Here is a 20,438-nt window from a genome sequence, read left to right on the forward strand (position 1 = left end):
TTGGATCAGCCTGTAGTGTGATTTTTCCACTTTAATTTTGAGTGTGACTCCAAATCCAGACCTCCATGGGATGATAAATTGGATTTCCATTGATTATTTTTGTGTGATTTTGTTGTCAGCACATTCAACTATGTAAAGAAAAAAGTATTTCATTCATTCAGATCTAGGATGTGTTATTTTAGTGTTCCCTTTATTTTTTTGAGCAGTGTACATTTGTAGAATCCGGAGTCGTTTTGCGTATCAGTTCATAAACCATGTGTCATGGAATCGGTACGTTAAAAATCTTTTCCCAACTATTTTTGCAATCTATATGGCACAGCTGTCCATTTTTGGTCCTTAAATGAAACTGGTATACTTTTTTATTTATCACAATTTTCTTTAACCAATTATGGTCTTTAATGCAGGGCCGACAGACAAGTTCCTTTTTCAACCTTCCACTTTCCTCTTCCATTTTTGCGGTAATGCTGCAATTAGTTGGTTGTAATTTTGGGTAGAACAGACATTTCCATATGTTTTTGTTAGCTGCATGTGTGACAACTCCACCAGTCCTATTTATGATATAATTTACAAAGATTATACCTTTTTTTTAAATGTATTTTTTTAATCAATTAGTATATTTGAGTTTAACCACCATAGTTGTTGTATTATTTGTTCTGTCTTTTCTGGTGGATTAAATTGAAATTGCAACCAACTTTCTATGGCTTGTTTTAAAAATAGCGATATTTGGGAGATTTCCTTTTCAAATAACTGAAAAGTGTGAGGTTGTAATCTGAATAAAGGCCATTCTCGAACATGGGGTGAGACCTGCTTACTAATTTGCTAGAGAACCAGTTCGGATTTAAGTATAACTTTTGTATGACTGAAGCCTTTAGTGAGAGGTCTAATGCTTTAATATTGAATAATTTCTGCCCTCCGAATTCATATTCATTATATAAATAGGCCTGTTTTTGTCTGGCTTGCCGTTCCAAATAAATATAATATTTTTTTCTCATATAATTTAAACTGTTCGCTAGGTGTAGGCAAGACCATAAGTAAATAGGTAAACTGGGATATGACTAAAGAGTTAATCAGGGTAATTTTTCCACAAATAGATAAGATCTTGCTACCATGGAAAGGTAAATACTTATCTAGTTTTGCTAACTTTCTATAAAAATGTATTGTAGTGAGATCATTTATTTATTTTGAGGATATGTATACCCAGTATATCCACATCACTGTCAGACCATTTTATTGGTAAACTACACTGCAATGTAAAAGTTGTATTTTTTTTGTGATCCAATATGTAATCTAGTACATTTTATCATAATTTGGTTGTAATCCAGAGAGGTTAGAAAAATTATCTAGATCCTCAGAGGCTGTGGAGGGATCCAAGTTGTTGATTTTAAAAGAAAACATGAATCATCAGCGTACAATGACACTGTTGTTTTTAAACTATGGATTTCTAATCCCGTGATATTATTGTTGGATCTGATTTTATTAGCTAATATTTTGATGGCCATAATAAATTGATATGCCCATAGTGGACAACCTTGTTTTAACGCTCTTGACACTTTTTAAAACTTTCTAAGAAGAAGCCATTATTTACTATTTTACACCTAGGGTTACTATACATGATTTTAACCCATTTTTATAAGAGATTCTCCAAAATTGAAATGTTCCAGGCATTTATATATAAACTCCAGTTGTACTTTATCAAACGCCTTTTCAAAGTCAGCTATGAATAGCTGACAATGGTGTTCTATTGTTTCCAGTACTTATATTATCTCCTATGTATCGTCCATGTAAAAAACCTGTCTGATTTATAATAAATAACGTCTGACAATACCATTTTAATTCTATGCGCTATACATTTTGCTAGAATTTTTTGCATCACAACACTGAAGTGTAAGGGGCCTCCTCATGTCTTACTCATTGGTAGGAAGAAGTTTGGTCCAAATCAAGCGATTTAGTGCTTTTGAAGGTTGGTTCAACGATAAATAAATTGGTTTCGATAATTATTTTAGACATTAAATGCGCTGTGGGTTGAATGCTGTAACAACACAGAATAAAGCAATTAAAAGTCCCATGATGGTAGTGACTGCCTATTACTGCTTATCACTTATTAACCATCATTTAGTAACATTACTTTACTTTCATAAAATATTTCAGTTGTGTATATTACATTTGTTTTGCACAGTTTGGGCTTGATCTGATTTTATCTCTAGATAAACTGCCCCTCGAGCTCACAGAAAAAAAACTGAACGAAATGTAATTCAAATAATTGAACTGACGTTGGTCAATTAGTTGCATGAAGGACAGTCTTATCCTATCTTTGTGTATCTATCCACACTCTGCTCCAAAACTAGCTCCAGGGGCACTGTACTGCAGCTCTCTCAGTGGCTGTGCTCTTTCGAAAATATGTGCAAAGCAGAAGATCCATTTCTGTCTCCGCAGATGGGCTTATTCTATTTTATTCTACTCATCCTCCCAGGGTGTATCTGCAGCAGACCCTGAACGACACCGTGGGCAGGAAGATCGTAGTGGACTTCTTGGGTTTCAACTGGAACTGGATCAACAAGCAGCAGAGCAAAAGGAACTGGGGCCAGCTCACCTCCAACCTGCTCCTCATAGGCATGGAGGGTAAGGAAGGGACGCAGGTTGACGTTTATTGGGATAAATCTTAAACTAAAATGACCATTATCATCTTCATTTAAGGTTAGGGTTGGGTATAAGGTTAGCATTGTGGTTCGGGTTATGTTTCAAATCCGATTTTATAACTTTTTGGCTGTGCCAGCTAGTGACCACCCTGTAGAGCTGCCTCCAGTACATGAGTCATCCCACTAAATGCCAACCTGTGGAGGGGACTGAGGAAGTGCTTCTAGGATAAGGGGCTATTAGAGACCCTGGCTAGCTGCGTCCCATAGATACAGGGGATAGCTGGATCACCAAGCAGCAGAGCAAGAAGAACTGGGGCCACCTCACCTCCAGCCTGCTGCTCATAGGCGTGGAGGGTAAGAGCCCTATAGCAGAGACCTATAGCAGAGACCTAACGGGCATACAGGCATTGCGGGTATGGACCTGTGCGTATAGAGGGTGAGGGAATGGAGGGTAAGGAAGGGACTCTGGGGCTTCGAGGCATGGGCACGATGACTAGCGGGTGATTTCCCTAGTCATGTCAGACAAGGAAATTATATACATAATATCTACCATGTGGGTGCCACATATTGCTGATGGAAAGGGTGAACTACTGTCTCAATATACAGTAAAAGGCCTTGTGGAAATGTCGTGATGAAAGAAATCCACTCACCGTAAATCAGCTGAAATTAGTTTAAGAGTATTGCACTTGCATAGACGGACAGATAATCTTGTGATCTGCTCAATGTTTGCAGGCAATGTAACGCCAGCCCATTACGACGAGCAGCAGAACTTCTTTGCACAAATCAAAGGTTACAAAAGGTGTATCCTCTTCCCTCCGGACCAGTTTGAGTGTCTCTACCCCTTCCCTGTTCACCACCCCTGTGACAGACAGAGCCAGGTAACCCCTACTTTTTGATAAAATGTATTTGACAATTTAAAAACATAATCAACCGCATGTGGACACAATGCATTAAAAAAATGATTGAGGATAATACAAAGTTGAACTTATTTCCATTGTAGTCCCAATTGAAACCGGTAAGCAGGTTTGTGGAATATGCCACACACAACACCGTGTTTTATTTGATATGCATGGAGTTTCTGTTTCTCAACTGTTTCTGTTTTGTTTTTAATTAATCCAACTAACAGCAATTTTGCTTTTGCCATTTTTAGGTTGACTTTGAGAACCCTGACTATGAGAGGTTTCCCAACTTCAAGAATGTAGTGGGCTATGAGACTGTGGTGGGCCCCGGAGATGTTCTTTACATCCCCATGTACTGGTAAGAGCTGTTTAATAACCACCTAGGGTCGATGTCCACGCCCCCCACAGAAATCAAATGGCATAATAAAAAAATCCACATCAAAATCCGTCTAAGCTAGAGATGGGTTGCGTCTCAATCTACCACATCTGCCAATGTCGGCCTTCCATATCTGCAGTGGAAGGTGGCCGAGCTACAGCAGTGTTTGTCAGACCAGGAGACATCCCGAAAATCTGTCTAATCACGAAAACGTCAATAGCGTCCCAGCGGTTTGGCCTAAAAAAGAATATTATGGAAAGGTGAGACTCTCACGAACACTTCTGTTTGTAGTGTCCTAACAGTTTGGGGTACACACGAATGTGACCCCTCTATGGACATCCACAAGCCTCACAAAACTCGTCTGTAGGTAGCCCAGTACCAGTTAAAAAAATGAATGGAAGTATACACGGAGTGTACAAAACATTAAGGACACCTGCTCTTTCCAATACATAGACTGACCAGGTGAATCCAGGTGAAAGCTATGATCCGTTATAAATGTCACTTGTTAAATCCACTTCAATCAATGTAGATGAAGGGGAGGAGACAGGTTAAAGAAGGATGTTCAAGCCTTGGGACAATTGAGACATGGATTGTGTATGAGTGACATTCAGAGGGTGAAGGGGCAAGACAAAAGATGTAAGTGCCTTTGAACTGGGTATGGAAGTAGGTGCCAGGTGCACCAGTTTGTGTCACGAACTGCAGTGCTGCCGGATTTTTCATTCTCAACAGTTTGGCGTGTGTATAAAGAATGGTCCACCACCCACAGGACATCCATCCAACTTGACTGTACTGTGGGATGCATTGGAGTCAACATGGGCCAGCATCCCTGTGGAACGCTTTCGACACCTTGTAGAGTCCATGCCTGACCGAATTGAAGCTATTCTGAGTGCAAAAGGGGCGGTAGCAACTCAATATTAGCCTGTTGGGGGTAGGGGGCAGTATTGACACGGCCGGATAAAAAAACGTACCCGATTTAATCTGGTTACTACTCCTGCCCAGTAACTAGAATATGCATATAATTATTGGCTTTGGATAGAAAACACCCTAAAGTTTCTAAAACTGTTTGAATGGTGTCTGTGAGTATAACAGAACTCATATGGCAGGCAAAAACCTGAGAAGATTCCTTACAGGAAGTGCCCTCTCTGACAAGATCTTGTTCTTCTTGTCTCTGTTTATTGAAGACTGAGGATCTTTGCTGTAACGTGACACTTCCTACGGCTCCCATAGGCTCTCAGAGCCCGGGAAAAAGCTGAATGATATCGAGGCAGCCCCAGGCTGAAACACATTTGCGCGTTTGGCAAGTGGCCGATCAGAGGACAATGGACTTAGGCGCGTGCACGAGTCGACCCCATGCTTTATTTTCTTTCGTCTTTTTACCTAAACGCAGATTCCCGGTCGGAATATTATCGCTTTTTTACGAGAAAAATGGCATAAAAATTGATTTTAAACAGCGGTTGACATGCTTCGAAGTACGGTAATGGAATATTTAGAATTGTTTTGTCACGAAATGCGTCGTGCTCGTCACCCTTCTTTACCCTTTCGGATAGTGACTTGAACGCACAAACAAAACGCCGCTGTTTGGATATAACTATGGATTATTTTGGACCAAACCAACATTTGTTATTGAAGTATAAGTCCTGGGAGTGCATTCTGACGAAGAACAGCAAAGGTAATAACATTTTTCTTATAGTAAATCTGACTTTGGTGAGTGCTAAACTTGCTGGGTGTCTAAATAGCCCGGCATCACAGGGCTAGCTATCTACTTAGTATATTGCAAAATGTGCTTTCACCGAAAAGCTATTTTAAAATCGGACATATCGAGTGCATAGAGGAGTTCTGTATCTATAATTCTTAAAATAATTGTTATGCTTTTTGTGAACGTTTATCGTGAGTAATTTAGTAAATTTTTAGTAAATTCACCAGAAGTTTGCGGCGGGTATGCTAGTTCTGAACTTCACATGCTAATGTAAAAAGCTGGTTTTTGATATAAATATGAACTTGATTGAACAAAACATGCATGTATTGTATAACATAATGTCCTAGGTGTGTCATCTGATGAAGATCATCAAAGGTTAGTGCTGCATTTAGCTGTCTTCTGGGTTTTTGTGACATTATATGCTAGCTTGAAAAATGGGTGTCTGATTATTTCTGTCTGGGTACTCTGCTGACATTAATCTAATGTTTTGCTTTCGTTGTAAAGCCTTTTTTGAAATCGGACAGTGTGGTTAGATTAACGAGAGTCTTGTCTTTAAAATGGTGTAAAATAGTCATATGTTTGAGAAATTGAAGTAATAGCATTTCTAAGGTATTTGAATAACGCGCCACAGGATTCCACTGGCTGTTACGTAGGTGGGACGATTTCGTCCCGCCGACCCTAGAGAGGTTAGGAATGTGTCCTTAATGTTTTCTACACTCAGTGTATATGGAGGTAGTTTTAGAGCCCCAAAAATGTTAGATATGGGGGATAATAGCTGCACAGCTATTTTCAGGTCTCTCCAGAGATGTTCAAGTCCAGGCTCTGGCTGGGCCACTCAAGCACATTGAGAAACTTGTCCCGAAGCCACTTCTGCATTGTCTTGGCTGTGTGCTTTGGGTCGTTGTACTGTTGGAAGGTGAGCATTCTGGAGCAGGTTTTTATCAAGGATCTCTCTGTACTTTGCTCTGTTCGTCTTTCCTTCGCCCTGACTAGTCTCCCAGTCCCTGCCGCTAAAAAAACATCCCCACAGCATGCTGCCACCACCATGCTTCACCGTAGATTTGGTGCCCGGTTTCTTCCAGACGTGACGCTTGGCATTCAGGCCAAAGAGTTCAATCTTGGTTTCATCAGACCAGAGAATCTTGTTTCTCAAGGTCTGAAAGTCCTTCAGATGCCTTTTGGCATACTCCAAGCGGGCTGTCATGTGCCTTTTACTGAGGAGTGGATCCATCTGGCCACTTTACTATAAAGGCCTGATTGGTAGAGTGCTGCAGAGGTGGTCGTCCTTCTGGAAGGTTCTCCCATCTCCACAGAGGAACTCCGGAGCTTTGTCAGATTGATCAGTTTAACCGGTTGGCCATCTCTAGGAAGAGTCTCGGTGACTCCAAACTTCTTCCATTTAAGAATGGAGGCCACTGTCAGGGATGCAAACTAGTCACCTTTCTGCGAAATTCGCCGTTTTGTGTCCAAGATAGGTGACTTATGTGATTTGTGTAGATCCGATGATTAAAGTTTTGGAGGGATGGGGCTTTGGATCAGACCACTGGCTGTAAGTGAACGAGTGATGCGCGTTTGGAGCAATACTGGCTGTATCCAAGGCTCAGCCAATCGTTCACATAACAACAGAATGCAGTACGTGACTGAAGAGAGAAGAGACAACCAATTTGCTAGTTACAACATCAGCACATGCTCTGGAAAGACAGCGGAGAGTAGAAAGGCAGTTTGCCATTTACAGCAGCGCGACCCTGAACGATAATGAAGAGGTAGGTGAGAAGCCTGACCATGGAGACGGGTGAAAAGGTGATGAAGCGTACTTCATGAGCTGTAACTGAAAAACAACTGGCATTTGGAAAGTTTGAGGTGAGGGAGAAAGTGTGGTGGAACAAGTATTGTTAGCATTGTTAAGTAACGTTATCTTGCTAGCTGGATCGAATTCTCCGTTAGCTAGCCTTAATTTAACTGATCAAATAATTGAGTTTATGGTGTGAAAATTAGCTGGCTAATAAAGTCAGACAGCTAACTTTTTAGCTAGTTAACGTTACAACATCAGATGAGCTAACATTTGTAACCTAACCAATTCACTATGGTAATAACTGGTATAACGTTACGACTCCATGCCATTCCTCAAGTTATAGTGCGTTAGTTGCTTACTGGACGCTGGCAGTCTGTGAAATGTTGACTAGTTAACTAGCTACTATCTGTGAACTAATGTTTTCCATCTACAATATGTGGTTAACAACAACTCAGTTACACATGGGATAAACAAACGTACAGCCAATAACACAATAGAAAAATCTATGTACAGTGTGTGCAAATGTAGAATATTAGGGAGGTAAGGCAAAACTAGGCCATAGAGGCGAAATAATTACAATTTAGCATTAACACTGGAGTGATAGATGTGCAAATGATGATGTGCAAGTAGAGATACTGGGGTGCAAAAAGATAAATAACAATATGGGGATGAGGTAGTTGGGTGTGCTATTTACAGATTGGCTGTGTACAGGTACAGTGATCGGTATGCTGCTCTGACAGCTGATGCTTAAAGTTAGTTAGGGAGATATAAGACTCCAGCATCAGTGATTTTTTTTTTTGCAATTCGTTCCACACATTGGCAGCAGAGAACTGGAAGGAAGGCGGCCAAAGGAAGTGTTGGCTTTGGGGATGACCAGTGAAATATACCTGCTGGAGTGTGCTATAGATGACCTGGAGCCAGTGGGTTAGGCGGCGACTATGTAGCGAGGGCCAGCCAACGAGAGCATACAGGTTGCAGTGGTGGGTAGTATATGGGGCTTTGGTGACAAAACGGATGGCACTGTGATAGACTATATCCAGTTTGCTGAGTAGAGTGTTGGAGGCTATTTTGTAAATGACATCGCCGAAGTCAAGTATCGGTAGGATAGTCAGTTTTACGAGGGCATGTTTGGCAGCATGAGTGAAGGAGGCTTTGTTGCGAAGTAGGAAGCCGATTCTAGATTTAATTTTGGATTGGAGATGCTTAATGTGAGTCTGGAAGGAGAGTTTACAGTCTAACCAGACACCTAGGTATTTGTAGTTGTCCACATATTCTAGGTCAGAACCGTCCAGAGTAGTGATGCCAGTCAGGCGGGTGCGGGCAGCGATTGGTTGAAGAGCATGCATTTAGTTTTACTAGCATTTAAAAGCAGTTGGTGGCCACGGAAGGATTGTTGTATGACATTGAAGCTCGTTTGGAGGTTTGTTAACACATTGTCCAAAGAAGGGCCAGGTGTATACAGAATGGTGTCGTCTGCGTAGAGGTGGATCAGAGAATCACCAGCAGCAAGAGCGAAATCATTGACATATACAGAGAAAAGAGTCGGCCCGAGAATTGACCCCTGTGCCACCCCCATAGACTGCCAGAGGTCCGGACAACAGGCCTTCCGATTTGACACACTGAACTCTATCTGAGAAGTAGTTGGTGAACCAGGCGAGGCAGTCATTTGTGAAAACAAGGCTATTGAGTCTGCCGATAAGAATGCTGTGATTGACAGAGTCGAAAGCCTTGGCCAGGTCGATGAAGACGGCTGCACAGTACTGTCTTTTATCGCTGGCGGTTATGATATCGTTTAGGACCTTGTATGGCTGAGGTGTACCCATGACCAGCTTGGAAACCAGATTGCATAGTGAAGGCACGGTGGGATTCAAAATGGTCGGTGATCTGTTCTGATATTGCTTTTGTTGTGTTGAACTTGACAGTACCACATCTGAATAAGTGGGGGATTATTTAATTTTTTACTTGGTGAATGTTATTTTTGCACACATGGAGCCTTGTGCACTTGATCAATGTATACTATTGTGGCCACTATAATAGAGCAAAAATATGTTTGTTTCATTCTATTTCTACTTTAAGATGTTTTTTCCCCAAGTGAAATATTTAGATGTGTGTGGTCACAAGCATTCTATTATAAAGGCTGTCATGGCTAACTGCAATATTAGTGTATTGTTTTTTTTTTCAAGACTTGAGTGTCATTTGCAGTAAAGTCTAGGTAAGTAATAACATCGGATTGCTTTCCTTGTATTTTTTTGTGGTGAGTTAAGTTCACATTAACTACTTCATTTTACACACACAGACTGAGCATGTAGATCATATTCTTTGTTGTTTAATTAGTTAAAACCTGCCTTTCCCCCTAGCAGGGATTTTTTTATTGTTTCTGTTCGGTGTCACCTTTTTGGGCCCTCACCAGTTTGCATCCCTGCACTGTGTTCTTGAGGACCTTCAATGCTGCAGAAATGTTTTGGTACCCTTCCCCATATCTGTTCCTCTACACAATCCTGTTTTGGAGTTCTACAGACATTTCCTTTGACCTCATGGCTTGGTTTTTGCTCTGACATGCACTGTCAACTTTGGGACCTTATATAGACAGGTGTGTACCTTTTTCCAAATCATGTCCAATCAATTGAATTTACCACAGGTGGACTCCAATCAGGTTGTAGAAACATTTTTAGGATCAGTGCAAACAAGATGCACCTGAGCTCAATTTTGAGTCTCATAGCAAAGGGTCTGAATACCTATGTAAATAAGGTATTTGTAATTTTTTTTATACATTTGCAAAAAATGTCTAAAAAAAACAATTTTCTCTGTCATTATGGGGTATTGTGTGTAGACTGATCAGGATTGTTTTTGTTGTTGTCCATTTTAGAATAAGGATGTAACGTAACAATGTGGAAAAGGGGAAGGGGTCTGAATACTTTCCAAATGCATTGTAGGACAGACACTTTAAATCAAACTGTCTTTTAATGTATTTTTTGACTGTTTTTCCATGAATTAATCTGTTATTCAATGTGTTTCTATGGGCTAGTTCTATGGGCTAGTAGCAGTATGGCCAAATTCAATGTTTCATCAAATCATTTTTCAATATTTATTTTTAACACCTAAAGGGGTACTACAATTCCAAATCAATTTGCTAAATGATCTTTGGTATGACCATCTTAAAACAATTATTTATGTTAGCTTAGCAGAACCCCCCCCATATCACAATGTGAGGGTATGTACAGTGTATCTGTAACTAAGCCCTGTATTTGTAAGAGTTGTTATGTAGTGTGTCTGAGGCTGTTTTCTCACTAAGGATGCTGTTGTTGAAATACCAACACTGTGGCATTGTGGAACCTGACTTGATAGTTTGACCTGTTGGTGACATTGTAAATGATTTGCTAATCCTGCTCTGTTTTCTTTTCACGGCTAACTCAGGTGGCACCACATTGAGTCCCTGCTGAGTGGTGGCGTGACCATCACTGTCAACTTCTGGTACAAGGTACAGTACATGACCAAAAGTATGTGTACACCTCCTCGTTGAACATCTCATTCCAAAATCAAAGTTGATCTCCCCTTTTGCTGCTATAACAGCCTCCACTCTTCTGGGAAGGCATTCCACTAGATGTTGGAACATTGCTGTGGGGACTTGCTTCCATTCAGCCACAAGAGCATTAGTGAGGTCGGGCACTGAATTTGGGCGATTAGGTCTGGCTCGCAGTCGTCGTTCCAATTCATCCCAAAGGTGTTCGATGGGGTTGAGGACAGTTCTCTATACAGGCCAGTCAAGTTCTTCCGCACTAGTCTCAACAAACCATTTCTGTATGGACCTCGCTTTGTGCATGGGGGCATTATCATGCTGAAACAGATAAGGATCTTCCCCAAACTGTTGCCCCAAAGTTGGAAGCGTAGAATCGTCTAGAATGTCATTGTATGCTGTAGCGTTAATATTTCCCTTCACTGGGCCTAAGGGGCCTAGGCCGAACCATGAAAAACAGCACCAGACCATTATTCCTCCTCCACCAAACTTTACAGTTGGCACTATGCATTGGGGCAGGTAGCGTTCTCCTGGCGTCCACAAAAACCCAGATTTGTCTCTCAGACTGCCAGATGGTGAAGCGTAATTCATCACTCCAGTTCTTGTGCTGATGTTACATCCAGAGGCCGTTTGGAACTCGGTAGTGAGTGTTGCAACCGAGGACAGACAATTTTTATGCGCTACGTGCCTCAGCACTTGGCGGTCCCATTCTGTGAGCTTGTGTAGCCTATCACGTTTCCACTTCACAATAACAGCACTTCCAGTTGACCGGGGAAGCTCTAGCAGCACAGAAATTTGACGAACTGACTTGTTGGAAAGGTGGCATCCTATGACGGTGCCACGTTGAAAGTCACTGAGCTCTTCAGTAAAGCCATTCTACTGCCAATGTTTGTCTATGGAGATTGCATGGCGGTGTGCTCGATTTTATACACATGACAGCAGCGGGTGTGGCTGTCCACGTACTTTTGTATATATTGTGTATGAACTCACTGAAATATGTCACCATGTCTCATATCACCGACAGTATCACCTTTATTACATTCATGTCAACAAATGTTGTGGCACCCCGAAGGAGGCAGCATTACAGTCAAAATATTGGTAGAATTAATCATTTTCCATTGAGGGATATATTTTGTCACTCAGCAGGATGCACTGTCTTCACTAGTCATGTTAAATCAACTTGGATCACCTCTATACGTCCTTACTCATAGAAATAGAATTTGAGCTCATGTTCTGTCCTTACTATATGATCTGTCTTTCCCCCAGGGTGCGCCAACGCCCAAGAGGATAGAAAACCCATTGAGGGCCCATCAGAAGGTGGCGATCATGAGAAACATAGAGAAGATGCTGGGGGAGGCACTGGGAGACCCACACGAGGTACTGGAACTGGACAGACGTGTGGAATATTATGATAGTATTTATGGGAGATCTAGCCTGGTATCTGTATGTGCTGCTGAAGCCAACATCTGACTGTTGTTGTTATATCTGGCATGACAGCCATAGTTGGGTAAACCTAAGAACAAACATATCTGGACCAGGCTACCGAAGATCCCATCGACCCAATGATTTCAGAACTAGAACATGACTACATCAGAGTCATTCTGAGTCACACCATTTCTAGAACATCAAATGAGATTTCACAGCTCTGAGCTACCAAGGTTCTCACTGCTTCCAGAACTAGAACATGACATCAAATGAATGACATTCCATCTGGCTGCTCTGTATTTAGTTGGTCCTGTAGGAATAGTGCAGAAGGAGGACCGGGGGGGGGTGTACGGTACAGAGTGAATGGGGGGGGGATGTGGTACGGTACAGAGTGAATGGAGGAGGGGGGGGGGTGTGGTACAGTACAGAGTGAATGGGGGGAGGGGTGCAGTACGAAGAGGACAGGACACACAATGAAACAATGCTATAGCTACAGTATACAGTATCTTACCTAATAGTAGGCCCTTATGTTTCCAACAACTGACTTTTTTTAATGCAAATGTTTTAATTTATGTGTTTTCTGTACTGTAGGTTGGTCCTTTACTGAATATGATGATCCAGGGCCGATATGACCAGGGATTCAGCTAGAGGTACTGCCGCAGAACTGTTGCCAAACTGCTGCTTGTGTGTGCGTTCAGTACACACACCTGATTTGTGTGTATGTAGGCGAGCTTGTGTGTACGTATACGTGTGTGCGCATTCGGACTGTTAAGCTAGCAGTGCACGGCAACACTGAGTCACCTTGAGAGGCGTGGCTTTCTGCTCTGCTTTGATTGACTGGGAACCATAGTCATCGCAACTTCCGCCACCAGTGGGAAGACAATAGTGGACGGACAGACTAGCCATGGACACCCACATGCAGTATGCTGTCAGTGATACTCAGTTGATGAACTGTGTAAACTACATAATGTAGAGTTGTGGTATTTGTGTGTGAGCTGTGTAGGTATCAAAGAATAACCCCCAAATACCCTCAAGGTGGAAGTTGCCCCTAATTAATCGCTGATGCAGGGTAAGATAATAGACATTTTATCATCGCACCCAATAGGATTGGGGTTGGGATAATTTGATCCTAGATCAATAGTTAATAGGGCAATAGATCAATAATCAGATAGTTGGAGGCAATTTCTACCTTGAGCACTTGAACCACTAAAGGGTGTGTAACCAACCAGAAACTCCCATCCTCTATTCAACCCCACCCCCTGTCATTACAGTTTGTAACCATAGCTACACAACTGTAGCTTGATTTATTAAATACGAATAGCTCCCCTCCGATATAACATACACTCACCGGACAGTTTATTAGGCACAATCTGAATTCTGGGCATTCTACAAGGTGTCGGAAACGTTCCACTGGGATGTTGGTCCCTGCTGACGCAATGGCATCACATAGTTGCTGTAGATTGGACGACGGTACATTGATGCTGTGAAACAGCAGCCCGTTCCATCTCATCCCATAGATGCTCTATAGAGTTGAGGTCTGTGCAGGTACCTCAAATAAACTGAACTCATTGTCATGTTCCAGGTGATGTTTTTCCACTCCTCAACTGTCCAGTGTTGGTTATCATGTGTCCGCTGGAGCCGCTTCTTCTTGTTTTTAGCTGATAGGAGTGGAACCTGGTCTGGTTGTCTGCTGCAATAGCCTATCCGTGACAAGGATCGAGTTGTGCGTTCCAAGATGCACTGCACCATTATTTGTCTGTCTGTGGCCCGCCTGTTAGCTTGCACGAATCTTGCCATTTCCTTCGACCTCTCAACGAGCTGTTTTCACTCACAGGACTGCTGCTGACTGGATGTTTTTTTGTTTGTTGCACCATTCTTGGTCAATTCTAGACACTGTTGTATGTGAAAAGCCCAGGAGGGCGGCCTTTCTGAGATGCTGAAACCGGCGCGCCTGGCACCAACAATCATGCCATGCTGAAAGTCACTGAGGTCACTTGTTTTGCCCATTCTAACATTCAATCAAACAGTAACTGAATACCTCGATGTCTGCCTGCTTTATAAAGCAAGCCATGGCCACGTGACTCACTGTCTGTAGGAGCGATCCATATTTGTGAACGGGGTGGTGTACCTAATAAACTGTCCGGTGAGTGTATCAACTGAATACATTTCTAGTACCTAAAGTAGGCCTATTTATTTTGTGACAAACTTCTAAATTAATTTGCTGCACGTTCACCCTGAAAGGGATGAGTCATATTTTGGTTATTCTGTTGATTTAATTGTTGACTGTTAGTCAGTAAGCTGACTTGTTTCTGTATGGTATTATAGTTTTTGGGAGCGATCAGCAAAAAACAAGTTATACTGTGTTTTATAAACACTGAAAGAGCTCTTGATTGTGTGATTGCCTGTACTTGATTTATTTAATTTAAATGATTGCTGAACATTTCTATGTTATAAGTGTGTGTTGTATGATGGTTTGTGTACGTTTAGGCATAACTGATTTTCTGTTGGTGTGTTTTGAAATGTTTGTTACAATACATGGTACATTTTAAGTCAAGATTGAGGATGGGCTAAAGTATTTTAACTTACCGTAATTTCCGGACTATTAAGCGCACCTGAATATAAACCGCACCCACTGAATTTAAAAATATATATTATTTTGAACATAAATAAGCTGCACATGTCTATAAGCCACAGGTGCCTACCGGTATATTGAAACAAATGAACTTTACACAGGCTTTAACGAAACACGGCTTGTAATAAAAAATTAGCAGTAAGCTTTAGTTGTCTTTTTGCACTGAGTCAATTCCTCACACTGCTGTTTCCAGCGTCTTATCATCGACTCATTAAGACCAAGCTCCCGTGCAGCAGCTCCATTTCCTTTTCCAACAGCCAGATCAATCGCCTTCAACTTGAATGCTGCATCATATGCATTTCTCCGTGTCTTTGCCATGATGAGGGTGACAAAATGACTACCGTAATCAGAATGATGAAGTTTGAGAGCGCTCGATTTAATCTAAACCGTAAACAAAAAAGTTGTTTGACCTTAACCCGTTCGGCAATTTCATTGGTCTAATGAAAGCTTCATGCCGCCAAAAAACTGAGCACGTCACAGAATGTTTTTTTTATTTTTTTTTATTTGAAAGCGGGAAAAAATCCATATATTAGCCGCGTCATTGTTTAAGCCGTGAGGTTCAAAGCCTGGGAAAAAAGTTGCGGCTTATAGTCCGGAATTTACGGTATTCAATTGCAATTGCAAAGTAAAATAAGAATGTAACAAGTGTGTGTGCATGCAACTGCACTCAGTGTGTGTCAGAGTTGAATGATGGTTGTTATTGTGCCATGGTCAAGTGTTTCCAGTGAACACTTCAACAGGTGCAGTTTAGAGCACAGGACTGATTTTTAAAACACATATTGGTGTTATCCCAAATCGTACTCTTTCCCCTGTGGGCCCTGGTCAAAAGAGGTGTACTTTAAAGGGAATAGTGTGCCATTTGGGACTTAGTCCTAGTGCTGTGTGCCAAACCAGGTGTGTCCTTCAGGGTTGGGGCTGTTTTCATTTCAATTCAGGACGTTAACAATTCTAATTTAAATTTTCCTCAATGATTTTCTATGAGGAAAATTTAGAGTTGGAATTTGAATTTTAGTTTGCTTCCTTCAAATTGACCCAACCCTGGTGTCATAGAACCGTTAAGGTGGTTTCAAGTTAATGGGAGTAAATAAGTAAATTACAAGTAAACGATGTTCAAAAAGGTGTATGTGTGGGTAGGGCTTTGGCAGTCATGACATTTTTTTTCAGCTGGTTATTGTCATGCAAAAGAATGTTAATTAACATTAACACTTTTAGCATCTCCGGGCCTCCATGCATACAAGCCGTTGATGCGCGCCTTTGGAACATCTACATGAAAAAAATTATAATGAATCAATTTAATATACACCATCACAATAAAGCCATTGTTTATTTTAGTCAGTTCTAAAGAAATGTATTTCCGAAGAACAGAATATGAGTTGGCCTACAGTATGTTATCTGGAAATGCTCCATGCCATAGGCTTGTTCATTTAGCTGAAAAGATATGCTTATAAGTGCCGTGCCATTATTTTATATAATTTTATAGTAAGAAGAATATAATTGATCTTAGCTGAATACAATAGAAAGGATATTTTTCCCATTCCGGAGCGAGTGCACATATGAAGTGGCTATGTTTAGTGTAAAAGTGATCATTTGAAACTTGTGCTATATGCTAGATTTAGAGTTATTTGCCAACTTTAGTTGTGAATGATGCAAACCGTATGAATTAAAACATATATGGCCTGCGTGATGCGACTATAGGCTATTGATGATTTGAGAGTCGCAAAAAAAGGTTTGCACGCTGTTCCTTGCCTCAGGCTGCACAGCTGTTCTTTCATCAAGTGATCATATTTTCACCCATCAGACTATTCTCAGTTTAATCTTTACTAATATGTAAAATGAGTTTAGATTTAGAATGGCCCATTGTCACATGGGCAGGGGGCAAAAGACACCATCTGTATGCAGTGGCGGTTCTAGACCATTTCAACTGGAAGGGGGACAAGCTGGGGCCAGTTGTACTGTTAGAGGGGCCAGTTACATTAGACGTTATTGTTGTCATATCGTTTTCTTCACTGTATTGCAGGCATTAGCAGGCAAAAGACCATGTTCATAATCATCATCGTTGCCACTGTCTAATAACGGATGTAAAAAAAGAACGATAGCAAAAATTTGTTATGTCAAAATTATTTCATACTCCACATTTAGGGGGGCCACAAGGGGGTCCAAAATTGTCACAGGGGCACTGCCCCCCCCTCCCCCCACAGAACCGCTAGTGTCTGTATGCACTCGAATGGAGGCCGGGCGCATTCTCGCCGGTCTGTTTTTCAATGATGCCTGGTATTCTACTTCGGTTTTATAGCAGAGCTTCGCTTAATATGAGCCGCTCCATGCATCAACCACAGTTTGTATTCCACCCAAAATGGCACTTTTTCAGGACCCTGTCTTTGAAAGATAATTCGTAAAAATCCAAATAACTTCACAGATCTTTATTGTAAAGGGTTTAAACACTGTTTCCCATGCTTGTTCAATGATCCATAAACAATTAATGAACATGCACCTGTGGAACCGGTCGTTAAGACACTAACAGCTTACAGACGGTAGGCAATTAAGGTCACTAAAGAGGCCTTTCTACTGACTGAAAAACACCAAAAGAAAGATGCCCAGGGTCCCTGCTCATCTGCGTGAACGTGCCTTAGGCATGCTGTAAGGAGGCATGAGGACTGCAGATGTGGCCAGGGCAATAAATTGCAATGTCCGTACTGTGAGACGCCTAAGACAGCGCTGCAAGGAGACAGGACGGACAGCTGATCGTCCTCGCAGTGGCAGACCACGTGTAACAACACCTGCACAGAATCGGTACATCCGAACATCACACCTGCGGGACAGGTACAGGATGGCAACAACAAATGCCCGCGTTACACCAGGAACGCCCAATCCCTCCATAAGTGCTCAGACTGTCCGCAATAGGCTGACAGAGGCCGGACTGAGGGCTTGTAGGCCTGTTGTAAGGCAGGTCACCAGCAACAACGTCGCCTATGGGCACAAACCCACCGTCGCTGGACCAGACAGGACTGGCAAAAAGTGCTCTTCATTGACGAGTTGTGGTTTTCTCTCAGCAGGGGTGATGGTTGGATTTGCGTTTATCGTAGAAGGAATAAGCGTTACACAGAGGCCTGTACTCTGGAGCGGGATCTAGGTGGAGGGTCACAGCATCATCGGACTGTGGTTGCAATGACAACAAGCTATCTCAACGCTGTGCGTTACAGGGAAGACATCCTCCTCCCTCATGTGATACCCTTCCTGCAGGCTCATCCTGACATGATCCTCCAGCATGACAATGCCACCAGCCATACTGCTCGTTCTGTGCGTGATTTCCTGCAAGACAGGAATGTCAGTGTTCTGCCATGGCCAGCGAAGAGCCCGGATCTCAATCCCATTGAGCACGTCTGGGACCTGTTGGATCGAAGAGTGAGGGCTTGGGCCATTCCCCCACAGAAATGTCTGAACTTGCAGGTGCCTTTTTGGAAGAGTGGGTTAACATCTCACAGCAAGAACTGGCAAATCTGGTGCAGTCCATGAGGAGGAGATGCACTGCAGTACTTAATGCAGCTGGTGGCCACACCAGATACTGACTGTTACTTTTGATTTTGACCCCCCCTTTGTTCACGGACATATTATTCCATTTCTGTTAGTCACATGTCTGTGGAACTTGTTCAGTTTATGTCTCAGTTGTTGAATCTTGTTATGTTCATACAAATAGTTACACATGTTAAGTTTGCTGAAAATAAACGCAGTTGACAGTGAGAGGACATTTCTTTTTTTGCTGCGTTTAGATCCACGGTAATTGTTGGAATGGAATGAAATTCTGCAGATAACTTGCTTAAATGTTTAAAGTCTTAGCAAAACAGACTTGGTGTTTAAACACACTAATGCACAGTTTTGTAATAGCCTACATCCGTGTCTGACTAATCAGACTCATCTTCAGAAACACAGTTCTGGCACACATACATTGCCTGGCCTGAAGTGCAAGCATCATGGGCCCATTTGTTGCATCTCACACACTTCGCCCAAGTCTCCTTTGGAAGGCTGTTTGAAAATGGCTCCACACAGACGAGGCAGAAGCACTCATCTGATGATGACTCTTCTACGATATTTCTTTTTTTAGCTGCCTTGTTCTTTGCAGATCCAGATTTTGAACTGGGCAGGTCTGTGTCTGAGCTCGTGCTAGGCTGGAATGGTGCTGGGGCCTGGCAGGTTGGTGCTGGGGCCTGGCAGGGCTGGAATAGTGCTGGAGCCTGACAGGTTGGTGCTGGGGCCTGGCAGGGCTGTAATGTTGCTGGGGCCTGGCAGGGTTGGTGCTGGGGCCTGGTAGGGCTGTAATGTTGATGGGGCCTGGCAGGGTTGGTGCTGGGGCCTGGCAGGGTTGGTGCTGGGGCCTGGTAGGGCTGTAACGTTGCTGGGGCCTGGCAGGGTTGGTGCTGGGGCCTGGTAGGGTTGGGTTCTGAATGGGGTGGTCTGTAACGTAGGATGCCGCAAACTCGTTCTCCAGAAATACATCCCTGTTGTAAGGTTGCACCCCAGCCAGCCTGAATGTTCAAGGGGGTTGCAACCAGAGGATAGACGATTGTAACAGTCCCAGGAATGTCATAAATTGACGTTGCCTTCCCAGGATTGTTCCTCATCCAGGCATCACACGTGGTGTTGATGTGCCTCTTTAGTTGCCTGTAGATAGATCTGTCTAAGGGTTGAAGCCGATGAGAGCAATGGGGTGGGAATGACAGCATATTTATGCCATTTTCTTTGGCATAATTGAGTCCATCAATGGACAGATGAGACTCCTGGTTGTCCAAAAGGAGTAAACAGGGCTTTTCCTTTGAGCACTTCGTATGCTCGACGAAATGTTTCAGGAAGTCAACGAAGTGCACATCTTTCATCCACCCAGAGGGATTTGCCCCTCCTTTGCTGCCAGGTGGCCCGTTTAGTTGACACAGGGAATATAAAATATGTAGGTATACTTTTCCCTGTGGCTGAGACAGCACAGGCCAGTGTGACAAGGGTTCCCCTTTCAGCGGAGGTCAGTGACCCTACTTGTTTGAATCCACGTCTGCCCACCACTTTGTCACGTTTATGTACAGTGGTCACCCCAGTTTCATCGACATTCCATATGTCTCTTGGTCCAAATTGTTATTTCTGTAGCACTTCTGCTACATTGTCTCAAAGCATTAACATTTTCTCTGTTGAAGCTACTTGCCCTGGCAAGGCTAGTTACCTCTGGCTTTCTTAGCGACAGCGTTGGGTGCCGCTTTAAGAAGGCTGTAAACCACTCCGAGCTGGCTTTTTTCTTTTCTGCCCACATTGGCGCGAACTTCAGCTGGTGTGCCACAGCAAACAGGTAGGCAAGTCTTCTGACCTCACTTGGCGACAGACCAAAATAAATGTCAGCTGACCTAGTACTATACTGAACAAGCTGCAGCTCCAAATCAGGTGAAAAAACCTGCCGTGGCTTTGTATATGCCACTGTTGTTGGCATGGCT

The 20,438-nt window shown here is 42.6% G+C and overlaps 1 protein-coding gene across 2 annotated transcripts in view; it reads left to right on the top strand.

The window, feature by feature from the left end:
• LOC106608512 (hypoxia-inducible factor 1-alpha inhibitor) overlaps positions 1 to 20,438 on the top strand; it is a 41,606-nt gene that overhangs the window by 19,072 nt on the left and 2,096 nt on the right. The window contains exons 3-8 of one of the 2 annotated variants that reach the window (XM_045722093.1): positions 2,471 to 2,619; positions 3,369 to 3,514; positions 3,787 to 3,893; positions 10,814 to 10,877; positions 12,180 to 12,290; positions 12,930 to 12,988. In XM_045722093.1, the coding sequence (XP_045578049.1) occupies positions 2,471 to 2,619; positions 3,369 to 3,514; positions 3,787 to 3,893; positions 10,814 to 10,877; positions 12,180 to 12,290; positions 12,930 to 12,986 (634 nt within the window). In that variant the 3' untranslated portion in view covers positions 12,987 to 12,988. Of the gene's footprint in view, positions 1 to 2,470; positions 2,620 to 3,368; positions 3,515 to 3,786; positions 3,894 to 10,813; positions 10,878 to 12,179; positions 12,291 to 12,929; positions 14,893 to 20,438 lie in introns of those variants that run through there. The other variant, XM_014206459.2, reaches the window with a different exon arrangement.

Source organism: Salmo salar, chromosome ssa01 (assembly GCF_905237065.1).
Source record: "Salmo salar chromosome ssa01, Ssal_v3.1, whole genome shotgun sequence".
In the NCBI taxonomy this organism is placed as follows: domain Eukaryota; kingdom Metazoa; phylum Chordata; class Actinopteri; order Salmoniformes; family Salmonidae; genus Salmo; species Salmo salar.